Source organism: Equus caballus, chromosome 24 (assembly GCF_041296265.1).
Source record: "Equus caballus isolate H_3958 breed thoroughbred chromosome 24, TB-T2T, whole genome shotgun sequence".
Classification (NCBI taxonomy): Eukaryota; Metazoa; Chordata; class Mammalia; order Perissodactyla; family Equidae; genus Equus; species Equus caballus.
Window position 1 is genome coordinate 39,087,095 of NC_091707.1, and position 14,662 is coordinate 39,101,756.

At 38.0% G+C, this 14,662-nt stretch overlaps 1 protein-coding gene across 1 annotated transcript in view; it reads right to left on the reverse strand.

Moving 5' to 3' along the window:
* Nucleotides 1–6,207, reverse strand: part of SEL1L (SEL1L adaptor subunit of ERAD E3 ubiquitin ligase) — a 50,604-nt gene extending 44,397 nt beyond the window's left edge. Inside the window, 2 exon segments of the mRNA NM_001317264.1 lie at nt 824–861; nt 6,077–6,207. Coding sequence (NP_001304193.1) covers nt 824–861; nt 6,077–6,146 — 108 coding nt within the window. The 5' untranslated portion in view covers nt 6,147–6,207.
* Between the last annotated feature and the right edge of the window lie 8,455 nt (nt 6,208–14,662).

The window sequence follows — 14,662 nt, forward strand, 5'->3', positions numbered from 1 at the left end:
ATAAAGTATTTTTAGTTTTCAATAGTACCAGGACTCTCTCCAACCTAATTTCACCATTACTTTTACTAATTCAGATGGATCTCCTTCAACTCCTTGAATGTCCACACTTGCTCATTTCTATAGACTTTAGGAGGTTTGTCACATGCCTTCATCACCTGTCTACCTCTGATTCTTTCTTCGAATTTCAACTTAGATGTTACTTCCCCAGGGAAGCCCTTCTTAAGTTCCTAAGTCTGGGTTAGGTCTTCCCCAACATGCTCCCAACATACCTTATACTTCTCCTTATGACAGCCCTGTATTATAACTTCCTGTTTCTTATCTATATTCCTTCTAGAGGTCAGGGATTATAACTGATTGGTCGCCTCGGATACGTAAATCAGTCATTCATTCAATCAACCTATTTAAATGCATTAACTCAATAGACTTTTTAAAATTGTTATAAGTGGAAACAAATGGCAGAGGTTGTCTTCAAAGTTTTAAAAAACTAAAAACAAATAGGAAGAAAATCAATCTCTCATAAGGCAATTAAAAATATTATTGCCTTAAGCCTCTTAAATATACACACAAACAGCACATTCAAGTTGAAATTAAACCTAATAACCAACATTCTTAATGGAAATATTTATTATTCTCTCCCCTGTAGGTCAGTGAGTGATCTTTTTTCCCCCAGAAGAACTAGAACTAATGTTGATACCAGCTATCTTCTTCTTTTAATCCAACTCTGTTGCTCAAAAGATGCAGATTTCATATCCTGTCTCAGATAAATAATTCAGGCTTTTAAATTGGGCATCAAATACTGGTCAATGCAAATTTTAGTACACACCTTGGAATCTAAGGATTCATCCTGGCTGCCTTCTTCATCTGTAAAGAAATTTTAAGACAACTTAGTTATATTTTTTGTTGGGAAAGCACAAGTATTATTAAAAGAAAGTATGTGATAAGTACAACCAGTAATAATCAGACACTGGATAAATAAATCTAGAATTATCTAAAAATTGGTTGTATTCAGCAACTGTTCAGAAGATTAAGTGAAAAGAAAAAAAAAGGGGGGTTAGGAGGGTAGTTTTCCCTCCAGGAAAAATATTAGCTTCCTCTGTGACACAGGAAGACCAACCACCACTACCAAAAACAGACATTTCTTCAGATACCATCCAATTCTTCTGTATATATTTAGTCTACTACTGAGAATGAGTTACTAAATTTATAAAAATAAATCTCTGATTTTGTGGTTCAGGACTCCAACTATTCTTTTCCTCTGCTCAGACTCTGGAGTCACACTAGCTTATTTCAGTGCTGATTAGCCTTTTACTGTTCACTAGGCTACTAAAGATGGACACTCAGAACTATTATTTGACAGCAGAGTTGCCAGACTAAGATATTTAGGATTTGTGTTCTCCTTTACTGAAGAGATAACGAGATACAGGTAAAAAGTAGCATCATACTACCATGTATTCACTTACATAAGATCTATTTATTAAGAAATCAATAGCTTATATCAAATAAACAACTAATCCAGCTACTGGTTACACCTTTCTTGCAAATTTATATCAGCTGCTATTGGCTTTGCCCAATTACAATAACTTTCCTTCTATTATTCTTTCTGCGTTTTCCTCCTATTACTTCTGTTGTGGTTGTTTGTATTCTTTTTCCTGCTCTTATGTAAACACATTCAACAACCCAATGTCCATATGCAAATGTTTGATCTTTGTATTCCGGGCCAGTTAAAAAAAAACAACAAAAAACAACTGTCAGATGATCTCTAAATTTTCTTCTTACTCTTAAAATTACCTGATTTTATCCAGAAGTGAGCTTCAGTATTGCCTGCTTCCTAAGTTATATGAGAAATTAACTAGTAGACACAATGCTATAAAACCATGTGATTCTTACTACAAAATTTGGTGTTATGGTTGCCATTTATCTTTATTTCACAAGGTTATATCCTAAATATTATTTGTAACTTGTAAATCTCTAAGTTATAACCAAAACATGTTTTGTAGTTTATATTATCAAAGAACTGAGCTAACTCTAAGAAGTATAATCAGCTCATGTACAAAATACACAACTCTATTTCACAATATTTGTTTCTTTTGAATATTTGAGAAAACCAGTCTACTAGAGGTTTTGCCATATATGAAAGTGCTGTCAATTCAAATAAAACTTAAATTACAGCTTTCAAATAAAACTTTCACATTCACTACTTTTAGATTACCTTCCAAATATGTTTTATTTCTGGTGGGTGGAGAGGAAAAGGGTATAGGATGTATTAGTCCTGCTGTGCCCATAACATTTAGGATGCCAATTAATTAACAATTATCCTTCATGCTAACTTCTTCACAAGTATTCCCCAAAGCCCAAGTTCTAACATATGGCTCAAATTCTATTCTCAGCAAATCCTTAGATAAAGGAAAAATATTCACCTCTATTATAAAGTTGTGTGTGCAGATGTATTTAATTAATCACAAACATTAACTATTTAATATATCAAGAGCAGATATTAGACGTATATGGTATACCCCAACATACTGAAACTTCAGATTAGCTGGAACTCTTAAATTACTAATCACTAAATTTAGTACTTTGTCCAACAGGTCACACATGTAGCTAATAGGTGAATAATATAGGTGCCTATAAATAAATTTTAAGAACTACATTTGAGACACTACAAGTTGTTAGGCATTAAAGTAGCAAAATGTGTTTTTGAACTCCAAGAGACATGGGAACTTGTGACAATCAGGGTTATTTCACATGTATTGCATCATGCTTCTCTCTCTCTCTCTCTTCTCAAACTAGGAATATACACTAAGGTTACAGGTAAATAAGAGTATTCTCCCTCATTTACTAAACTGGGAAAGCCTCCTCCAGATGACAGTCTTAAAGCATAAGCTATTTTCTCTTTCAAACTAATATATCCTTTCAAACTGATATATCCATTCACATAACACTGTTAAAGAAGTTGCTTACAACCTAGAAACTTCTGATATGTAGTAGTCAGGTAAGGATTAAAGACACTGAAGTTATGCATAAATAAAAACAAAACAGTAATGCTTTTGTCAGAAAGACATCAAGCAACAAGAAAAGTGCAAAAGGATTCAAGGGAGAGTTACGGATTTCTCATGCTACAGTATCACATCCAAAATACGACGGTTTACATTACTTCGTAATCGTATGCCTCCCTTTGAAAAAGACCAATTTTCATTTTTATTATATCAGCTAACAAAACTGCAAAGTACCAGGGACATTCTTCCAGGGAGATGTGATCATTACAAATTCATTTTCCAACTTGTCATGTAAATTAAACAGACATACACTTGCAAACACAGAAAGTCTTAAGAGTTTGGCAAAAAGAGACCAGACACCCTGTCTTCTGCTTTGCCATTGAATCTGTGCCGATCCTAGGATACTCCTGATTCTTAACTACTCCAAATCTGAGGCCTGAAGAGCTAGGGTCAAAACCTGGCTTCGTGACATTCATTTTACATACGTGGTTCAACATGGCAAGCTTGCTCAGCCTCCTTTTTCTCAATGTGTCAAAAGAGAATAATACCATCTGTGCCGTTGCCTCAAGAATGTTTTAAGGAACAAAAGAAGAGTGTATAATACATCCTCCGCAATTTGAAACCTACTCTTTGAATATATAGTATTAACATAACTCGTACGTGAAATACCCGGAAGTCGACCTAATTTAAAAGACTGTAACATTGTTTGGCATAAAGAAAGAAAAAGTAAACCATTTGCCTCTTCCTGTGGAAAACAAGAAAATGTATTTCTAAGTGGGCAAAGTTATACACTTTTCACTACTACCCTGAGAAAATGGAAAAATATCTTTTTAACCTCTTTTAAATTAACTTATTCACAGAGAAAAGAAAACACTTCTAATAAAAGTATCATTTTCTTTAACATGCCTCTAAAACAAGATATTAGATAATAGTTACTAATAGCGATACAATCAAGACTCCCTTTGTTGGCTGATCACACTGTACCTGGTAATTAATGCCACTTGCTCTGGGTAACCACTAGCATTCAAACTTTAAGTTAAAACAAACTATGACCAAAAACTTGATTTTTAAATAGGAGCAAATCTTTAAATCTAAACTAAAAATGAGGTTGATATCTAGTATATGTAGACAAAAAGTCAACTGAAAATCCATGTACTCAATTTATAAAACTTTATCTCACATAAATGTTTTATGATATTTGCACTATACGTGAGCACAGTATTGCCTTTATTACCTGCCAGCATGCACATCTATATTGTTTTAGTTCTGGTTAAGTAAGATTTTTGCCTCTACCAGGGAAATGTTTTGGCACAGTTTAACTACAACGGAAATCAGAGCAGACATTTCTTGAACCTAGTCCTCTGCTTACATCAACAGTACTCAAAGACTTAAGACTTCAGTAATAATAGTCTTCTATTCTAACGTCCTGAGAATCCCAATTGTGGATTAAACGACTTCTTCAAGTATCATCTCCACCGACAGGAAGCTCTAAGTATATGAAATCTAGTCAAAGGAATACATAGGAAAATGTATGCTTTAATTTTCTTTAAATTCTGCAAGCTGAATTCAGAGAGATATACACCATGTTCCTTACCCAACAGTTCTCACACTTCAGTGTGAAGAATCACTGGTGAAGCTTGTTAAAATACAGATACCCCACCAGTTTCAGACCTAAAACAGCATTTTTAACAAACTCCTAAAAGGAATTATGATGCTGCTGGTCCATGGACCATCAGGTACTCTATCCATTACACTCCACAGTTTCATTTGATACCTCCTTTGATCAAGTAACTGCTAGCAGTGCTTCAAGAGTTACGTACAGTTTTAAAGATACGGTCATGAACACAAACCATCACTAAAAGGTGGGGGCAGATCTCAAAGCATGATGCTGGCAGTAAAGTAACTAGCATATGCTTTTTGCTTTTGAAATGGTATCTCAAACCACGTTATGGATAGAATTTTGGGTTTAGACCTCTTATTTTAGAAGCAGAATGACGTTATGGCATTGACTTACAACTAGGACAGATAATTTGGGGATTCAAATAACCATCTGGGAAATTTTCTGTCGGAAAAAAAAAAAGGAATTGACATTTATACCCTGCCTTGTTCCAAAAAAATTTAAAGCCACAGAACAGCTGTCTTGTTAACTGAACTGATTAAAATTCAAAAGCTTTACTGTACCAATTGTTTCTTTACCAACATAAACACACTAAGCGCTTCTTTATCAACACTCTCAAAATAGAAGTTTTCAGATGCAGGCAGATTAAACTACTAAAAAAGAAAAATAATTTTCAGAACCAGAGTATAAATCAGCTAATTGGAAAATCAATTCGAAAGCACATGAATTTCTACATCTATATAAAAAGTTAAAGCTAGCTGCTATCCATTTTCAGTTTACAGGGAACAAGATTTTCTCAAAAATCATAAAAATACTGTCAACAAACATGGAGCAACTGAGAAACACTGTGACAGAGGTAAACCTCACTTTCTCAGGAATATTTCCTAAAAAAGGGTAGGGAGTGGACACAATTACATCAAAAGTGTTCATTTTTAAATAGACAAAGAGACCAGGGACTCTGTCAAGTGGTAAGCAAACCGACAAACCACTGTCAACATCCTGGTTTTGATGGACGTGGCTCTGCCCAGTGACAGCCTTAGGAGTGTCAATTATTTAATTTACAATCCCAAATGCGGAGTTTCAGACCCAGTGGAGCACATAATCTACACGAGAGTCCAGGAAGCTCCAGCAGGGCTCATGTGTCACTGTGGGTCTAAGTCAGCTGTCGAGGTTCTTTCCCATGGAGCCAATTCCTCACTCGTGAGGAGCCGTGTAAAGTTTGTTAAGTGAGGAGAGGTGTGGGCAGAGTGACCGTTCCTTCTTTTCCTCCCCTCTCTAGCTCCCTTAACACTCTCTCTGGTCCACGCCAAGAGAGCCCAAGGAACGACAGCGAGTGACAGGCTAGTGCGAGGTGTGACCAGAGAGAGTGGAGTCTCCAGTTGGAGCCCCCACGGCCCCGGCCGGGGATGGAGGCCGGGGGGCGGTGGCTCCGGGCCTCCAGTCCGAGGGGGCGGATACTGACCTGAGGACGCCGAGGCAGAGCCCAGCAGCACCGCACACAGCAGCAGCAGCAGCCCGACCCGAACCCGCATCCTGCTCTCGGGGCCGCTGCCACCCCCTAGAGCTGTCGCTTTCGCCTCTACCACCACCGACTCAGCCGCCGCCGCCGCCACCGCCTCGCCGCTGCTCTTCCTGCTCTGGTCTCCTTCCTCCGCCCCTTCCCAGGCCTCCCTGCCCTAGCGTGCAGCCAATCCCCGCCCGCCGCCGCGAACTCCGAGCCCAATCACCGCGGTCTTCCCGCCTCCCTTATTGCCCCGCCCCCGAGGTCGTGTATTGGCCAATCATTACGCGAGGCTCCCACACTGGCTTTCCCGGTTGGACCACGGCCTCACCGACATGGCCCCAGCTAATTGGTAGCTCCTGGGTTCAACCATCCCGGAATCAGGGCGTGAGTCCTGGGCTGGGAGAAAAGTCACCCAGGACTACAGTTCCCACAATGCACTTCATGGGCCCCTCTCCGTGTTAGTTCTTGGGAAACGCAGTCCAACGTGGGGTAAGATTTAAAAGTGCAGGTGGCTGCTAAGTTAAAAGAATTTCGCTAACACCTGGGCTAGACGCTTACTCAAGGCCAGGAACCCACGGGTTGTTTTTTTTTTAGCCAACAAAAATATCAAGGAACAAATGTTATAAGGTTAAGAGTTTGTAATGTGTTAAGCTCTTCCTCTTTGTTTTATTTAGAAAATTTGAATTGGACATATTGGTAGCAACACTGAGGAAAAATACAACAGCTAGACTGAATTTGAGGGTTTTTTTAAACTTAGATAAAATAGTACCATATATACAGAAGGCAGGATGGAACTCACTACCTGTCCTTCTCTCCCCAACAAGAAGAAACAAACCCCACCTAGTGCGGATCATTTCAATAATAGTATTCATTGTTATGAGGGTCACCAGATAACAATCATCTAGAAAACGTGCCAACAAGCTTTGCAAAACCCTTTTAAAGGCTCATCCTCATCTTTCTCTTTTTGTAAGTTACATTGTTCCCTTCTTCATGGATTAGTTTCAGGAGGCTAAGATGATGTATATGGAGATAAAGGTGACAGTGATTGCATTGCAGAAACAGAAATAGCCTTGTGTATTAAGTGTCAACTCCAGGCATGCTCCCACTGAGTAGCAGGGCCGTGGCTCGGTGTTCCCGACCCTTCATCAAATTGTGTCATTCTGCTTTCCCTAGCACCCATCCACAGTCAGCTCTTAGGCCTGGAACTAGACAGCCTGAGTTCAGGGTTTCGGGAAAGTCCACACTGGCCACATATCTTAATACCTCTGGGTATATGTCTTCCATCTTCTTTGATAGCGAGTCCTCTTTTCCAGGAAAAGGATAAAAACTAACTACTGTTTCGTATTCACATCGGAGGGGATGAAGGAAAAATATTGTTCCACGAAAATGAGTTCTCTTTTCTGCTACTCCCTCCTTGACTCTCATTTCTCTTTCTGTCACTAACAATATTTCCTCAGAGTTCGTCTGATTTTAAATCATAGAGTAAAATCTGGTATATTTTCCTCCCTTTTTCATCTTATTGATCCTCGAGTCCTAACAATTTGAACTATGTGATTACTCTTTCATGTGACCATTTTTCTCTTTGTCACTGAAAACTTGCCTACTGGTCCTTATCTTCTCTTACCTGCCTGGTGCACCTGAGTTCTAGCCATATTCACCAACATCATTCTCTCTTCACTCTAACCTAAACCATCTACCATGGCCAGATTAATTTTCCTTAATATTTGAATATTTCCTTTCATATTCCTACTCAAAAATTTTCAGTGGCTGCCTTTGTCATAGAATCAAAAAATACCAGAACTTCTACTGACAAAATAGGAACTTGTGCTGATATTTCTACTTTCTTGGGGAAGAAACTTTTGCCTTCCACGGAAGCAGTGATTATCTGATTGATAAGATGGGTGAAAGTTCGCTGCTTACTTAAAACCCAACGTCTTTTCTCATCTTTTTCTTTACTGATTGCGTCTTATATTTAAGGCCCTGTGCTTGGTGCCGCATGGACAAATTTCCCACCTTTCTTTTACTGCTTTCCAGATTTTAACATTAACCCACTCTTGCCTTCTCGTGGACTCCCTACCCTCTCCTCACTGCCTTTGTTTCTTCTTAGCCACAAACCTGGCATCCTTTCCAACTTCACTTGCATTTCATCTTGGCTGAGCCTTCTCTGACCAGGCCAGTTCTCATTAATCTTCATTTCTCTAAGTGTCTACAGAACATTCACAAACTTGCCTTTTAAATGGGTTGGAAGCTTTCTGAGGCCAGAGACAATTATATAATTCTGTCTATGGTTATATAGCCTTGGACTTGCCACCTACTAGCACTCAGTAATTATTTGTTGACTAATAGATACACCTTACCTATAAAGTCTTTTAATAATAAAAATTTCAAAGTATTTGCTATCTCCTATAAGTTTAATCTTAAAACATCTTATAGGGAAATATTAAGGAGCATGTGCACCCCTGTTTTATAGGAAATTTACTTCACTCCTGTGCACATTGTCTGTAAAATGGGGATATCAATAATACCCTCTTCATCAGGTCTGTTGTGAGGTCCAAAAGAGGTATGAGGAAAAAAGTGCTTTCTTCATTATAGAATGTTCTACAAATATTGTTTCTTACTCATTGCTTGGTTGAAGCAAAGGAGCAAAGCAAACTAAAAAATGAGGTTTTATTAAGACTAATACAATTAGTTTTATTCCCTTAATTTGGAAAGGGTTTAGAGCTGCTAGCACTAGTGTCATTAGCCAGCAATGAGTAATTGACGTGTTCTGAGAATGATCAGAGGACCTTGACTTCCTGGGGAAATTCCAAGTCTCCAAAGCAGGTCTAGAATATGGTGTGGGAATGCCAGGTTTGTTTCATCAGCCTGCTACATTGCATGATGATTAATTGGTGAAAAGGTTGTGAATTCTCCATGGACTTATCCAGTCTGAGCATACGCTTCTCGAGGTTTCCTGCCAACATTCCCAGTTAAAGTTGTGTACTCACTCCACTTGTTCAAAATGTTAACGTTATTTCTTAATTCATAGACTTCTTCATATTTGCTCAGCTGTCTGCAGTCAGTTCAACTTGTCCGTATCAGTGTTCTGGGTCATTATCATAGATTTCCAAGTTGCGGAAAACCTGTTTGCTCTGCATTACAACACAGCCTAGGATGTAGAGGTAGATAATAAGTGCCTTTTTACGCAGATGACAGTGATGTGACCTTATTCCATTGAATGCTTCAAGCAGTCAGCCAAGGTTGAGAACCTCCTGAAAGTGGTGAAGACATAACTCTAGCTTGCTCTTCACTTAGGGATGGTGAGCCAACTCCAAGAACCTTTTCCTGAGAGTGGAGTGACTGTCAGTAACTCTAGTTGAGTAGATCCTATTCCATGCTATTCTTAGGGATCTATTTGAGTTGGCAGTGTGCACAGGCTGCTGGCACTTGTGACAACATATCTGCCAGGGCAGGATTAGGGAGTGGCAAGGAGCAGGATATTTCCCCTCAGGGCTTGGAGAAGAATGTACTTCTTTGATATAGACGAGGTGAATTAAAGTCATTATTTTTGTGTTTCTTTTTCATGGATGTGTGAAAATATAAATACTTGCACCACAATGATGAGAGAGAATGTGGCACCTCATATACATTCTGAGCTCCTTGCGTAAATGGGCAATGCTTTATACCTTATTGTTTATCACCTGTAATACCAGGGTTGTGTATGGCAGGTACATAATTAATATCAAAATACGTAAACTTTGAATGTTCATGTAACTTTCTATTATAATTACATGTCATAAAGGTCAGAGTGTGGATCCCATATTGTGGAGCTGTGTATTTGATATACCTAAGCTTTGAAGCTGATAAAATGAATGGGATGGTGTGTGTGTGTGTGTCTATTTACCAGGTTTCATCCTGAAGTGACATTTACTTTGGAAGTGTGCATTCTTTCTGAGTAGTGTTGATTCACAGCAGATAAGGGAAAAGCCAGAATATCTTTATACTCTTAATAAATGGACAGGCATCTTTTGGTTCATTTTGGAATTGCTGACTTCAAGTTCTTTGGATAGATACCCAGTAGCGGGATAGCTGGGTCGTATGGTAGTTCTATTTTTAATTTTTTGAGGAATCTCCATACTGTTTTCCATAGTGGCTGCACCAGTTTACATTCCCACCAGCAGTGTATGAGGGTTCCTTTTTCTCCACAACCTCTCCAACATTTGTTACTATTAGTTTTAGATATTTTTGTCATTCTAATGGGTGTAAGTTGATATCTTAGTGTAGTTTTGATTTGCATTTCCCTGATGATCAGCGATGATGAACATCTTTTCATGTGCCTATTGGCCATCAGTATATCTTCTTTGGAGAAATGTCTGTTCATGTCTTCTGCCCATGTTTTGATCGGGTTGTTTGATTTTTTTGTTGTTGAGTCATGTGTTTTTTATATATTATGGATATTAAGCCTTTCTTGGATGTATGACTTGCAAATATTTTTTCCCAGTTAGTGGGTTGTTTTTTTGTTTCAATCCTGTTTTCATTTGCCTTGAAGAAGCTCTTTAGTCTGATGAAGTCCCATTTGTTTATTTTTCCTATTGTTTCCCTTCTCTGGGAAGACATGGTGTCCGAAAAGATCCTTTTAATACTGATGTCAAAGAGTGTACTGCCTACGTTTTCTTCTAGAAGCCGTATGGTTTCAGGTTTCATCTTTAGGTCTTTGATCCATTTTGAGTTTATTTTGGTGAATGGTGAGAAAGAATGGTCAATTTTCATTCTTTTACATGTGGCTTTCCAGTTTTCCCAGCACCATTTGTTGAAAAGAATTTCTTTTCTCCATTGTAGGCCCTCAGCTCCTTTGTCGAAGATTAGCTGTCCATAGATGTGTGGTTTTATTTCTGGGCTTTCAGTTCTGTTCCATTGATCTGTGCACCTGTTTTTGTACCAGCACCATGCTGTTTTGATTACTGTAGCTTTGTAGTATGTTTTGAAGTCAGGGATTGTGATGCCTCCCGTTTTGTTCTTTTTTCTCAGGATTGCTTTAGCAATTCGGGGTCCTTTGTTGCCCCATATGGATTTTAGAATTCTTTGTTCTATTTCTGTAAAGAATGTCATTGGGATTCTGATTGGGATAGTGTTGAATCTGTATATTGCTTTAGGTAGAATGGACATCTTAACTATGTTTATTCTTCCAATCCATGTACATGGGATGTCTTTCCATCTCTTTATGTCGTCATCCATTTCTTTCAGAAAAACCTTGTAATTTTCATTGTATAGGTGTTTCACTTCCTTAGTTAAATTCACCCTGAGGTATTTTATTCTTTTTGTAGTGATTGTGAATGGTATTGTGTTCTTGAGTTCTTTTTCTGCTAGTTCGTTATTAGAGTATAGAAATGCTACTGATTTATGCAAATTGTTTTTATACCCTGCAACTTTGCTGTAGTTGTTGATTACTTCTAAAAGTTTTCCAATGGATTCTTTGGGGTTTTCTACGTATAAGATCATGTCATCTGCAAACAACAAGAGTTTCACTTCTTCCCTCCCTATTTGGATTCCTTTTGTTCCTTTTTCTTGCCTAATTGCTCTGGCCAGGACCTCCAGTACTATGTTAAATAAGAGTGGTGATAGAGGGCATCCTTGTCTCGTTCCTGTTTTCAGGGGGATGGCGTTCAGTTTTTGCCCATTGAGTATGATGTTGGCTGTGGGTTTGTCATATATGGCCTTTATTATGTTAAGGTAGTTCCCTTCTATACCCATTTTGTTCAGAGTTTTTATCATAAATGGCTGTTGGATCTTGTCAAATGCTTTCTGTGCATCTATTGAGATGATCGTGTGGTTTTTATTCCTCAGTTTGTTGATGCGGTGTATCACGTTGATTGATTTGCGGATGTTGAACCATCTCTGTGTCCCTGGTATGAATCCCACTTGATCATGATGTATGATCCTTTTGATGAATCGCTGAATTTGTGTTGCCAAAATTTTGTTGAGAATTTTTGCATGTATGTTCATCAGTGATATTGGCCTGTAGTTCTCTTTTTTCATGGTGTCCTCGTCAGGCTTTGGTATCAGCGTGATGTTGGCCTCATAGAGTGTGTTAGGAAGTGTTCCATCCTCCTTAATTTTTTGGAACAGCTTGAAAAGGATGGGTATTAAATCCTCTCTGAAAGTTTGGTAGAATTCCCCAGGAAAGCCATCTGGTCCTGGGGTTTTATTCTTTGGGATGGTTTTGATTGCTGTTTCAATCTCTTTCCTTGTGATTGGTGTGCTCAAATTGTCTGCTTCTTCTTGAGTGAGCTTTGGGAGATTGTAGGAGTCCAAGAATTTATCCATTTCCTCTAAGTTATCCATTTTGTTTGCATAGAGTTTTTCATAGTATTCTCTTATAATCTGTTGTATTTCTGTGGAGTCTGTTGTTATTTCTCCTCTTTCATTTCTGATTTTGTTTATTTGAGCTTTCTCCCTTTTTTCCTTTGTAAGTCTGGCTAGGGGTTTGTCAATTTTATTTATCTTCTCAAAGAACCAGCTCTTTGTTTCATTGATCCTTTCTACTGCCTTTTTTGTTTCAATAGCATTTATTTCTGCTCTGATTTTTATTATTTCTCTCCTTCTGCTGACTTTGGACTTTGTTCGTCTTTCTCTAATTCAGTTAGGTGTAGTTTAAGATTGCTTATTTGGGATTTTTCTTGTTTGTTAAGATGTTTCTGTATTGCAATGAATTTACCTCTTAATACAGCTTTTGCTGTATCCCATATGAGTTGATATGGCATGTTATCATTTTCATTTGTCTCCAGGTATTTTTTGATTTCTTCTTTAATTTCTTCAATGATCCATTGCTTGTTCAATAGCGTATTGTTTAGTCTCCACATCCTTGTGCCTTTCTCAGCTTTTTTCTTGTAATTAATTTCTAGCTTTATAGCATTATGATCAGAGAAGATGCTTGTTATTATTTCAATTTTTTAAAATTTGTAGAGGCTTGCCTTGTTTCCCAAGATATGGTCTATCCTTGAGAATGTTCCATGTGTACTTGAGAAGAATGTGTATTCTGCTGTTTTTGGATGAAGTGTTCTATATATGTCTATTAAGTCCAATTGTTTTAGCTTTTCATTTAGCTCCACTGTTTCCTTGTTGATTTTCTGTCTGGATGATCTGTCCATTGATGAGAGTGGGGTGTTGAGGTCCCCTACTATTATTGTGTTATTTTTAATATCTTCTTTTAGGTTTGTTAATAGTTGCTTTATGAGCTTTGGTGCTCCTGTGTTGGGTGCATAGATATTTATAAGCATTATTTCTTCTTGATGAAGTGTCCCTTTGATCATTATATAATGTCCCTCCGTGTCTGTCTTCGCCTGCCTTATTTTGAAATCTGTTTTGTCTGATATAAGAATTGCGACACCTGCTTTCTTTTGTTTGCTATTAGCTTGGAGTATTTGTCTTCCACCCCTTCACTCTGAGCCTGTGTTTGTCCTTGGGGCTGAGGTGTGTTTCCTGGAGGCAACAAATTGTTGGATCTTGTTCTTTAATCCATTTTGCCACTGTGTGTCTTTTTATTGGAGAGTTCAATCCGTTTACATTGAGGGTGATTATTGATGCATGAGGGCTTAATGCTGTCATTCTGTCACTTGTTATCTGGTTTTCCTGTGTATCCTTTGTTTCTCATCCTGTGAGTTTTAGCCTACTCATTGACTTCTGCAATTTCTTATGCTGGGTTTCTTAGATTTTTCCTTATTTATGTTTTGTGCCTCTGTTCTGTTTCTTAGTTTAGTGGCTACCCTAAAGTTTGTATTCAGAATCTCGTGTATAATATAGTCCACTTTCTGGTGGTCTCTTACTTACTTGGCCTAGACTGATTTAGTCCTTTCCTCTCCCCCTCCTAGATTATTATTTTCATCTCTTATTCCAACTCGTGTTGTGAGTTTGTGGTTAGAGTGATAAGATTGTCTTTGCTTTGGTGGTTTCCTTCCCTTTATCCTAATGCTATAGTTGAATATTTGCTATCCTATTCTGATTCTATCTAATTGTCTCCTACTCTGTGATTTGTGACCCCTTTCTCCCTTTTCTTCTTTTTTCAGGTATGAGAGCCTTCTTGAGGATTTCTTGGAGTGGAGGACTTTTGGTTACAAAGTCCCTTAGCTTTTGTTTGTCTGGAAAAGATTTAATTTCTCCTGTGTATCTGAAGGATATTTTTGCTGGATAGAGTATTCTTGGCTGAAGACTTTTATCCTTTAAAGTTTTGAATATGTCATTCCATTCTCTCCTGGCTTGTAAGATTTCTGTGGAGAAATCTGCTGAAAGTCTGATAAGAGTTCCTTTGTAGGTTATTTTCTTCTGCCTTGCTGCCCTGAGTATTCTTTCTTTGTCATTCATTTTTGCCATTTTTACTACTATATGCCTTACAGTAGGTCTTTTTACATTGACAAATCTAGGAGATCTGAAAACTTCCTCCACACACATTTCTCCCTCCATCCCTAGATTTGGGAAATTTCCTTCAATTATTTCTTTGAGCACTCCTTCCATTCCATTTGCCTTTTCCATGCCCTCAGGGATTCTGTTAATTCTTAAATTGGACTTCCT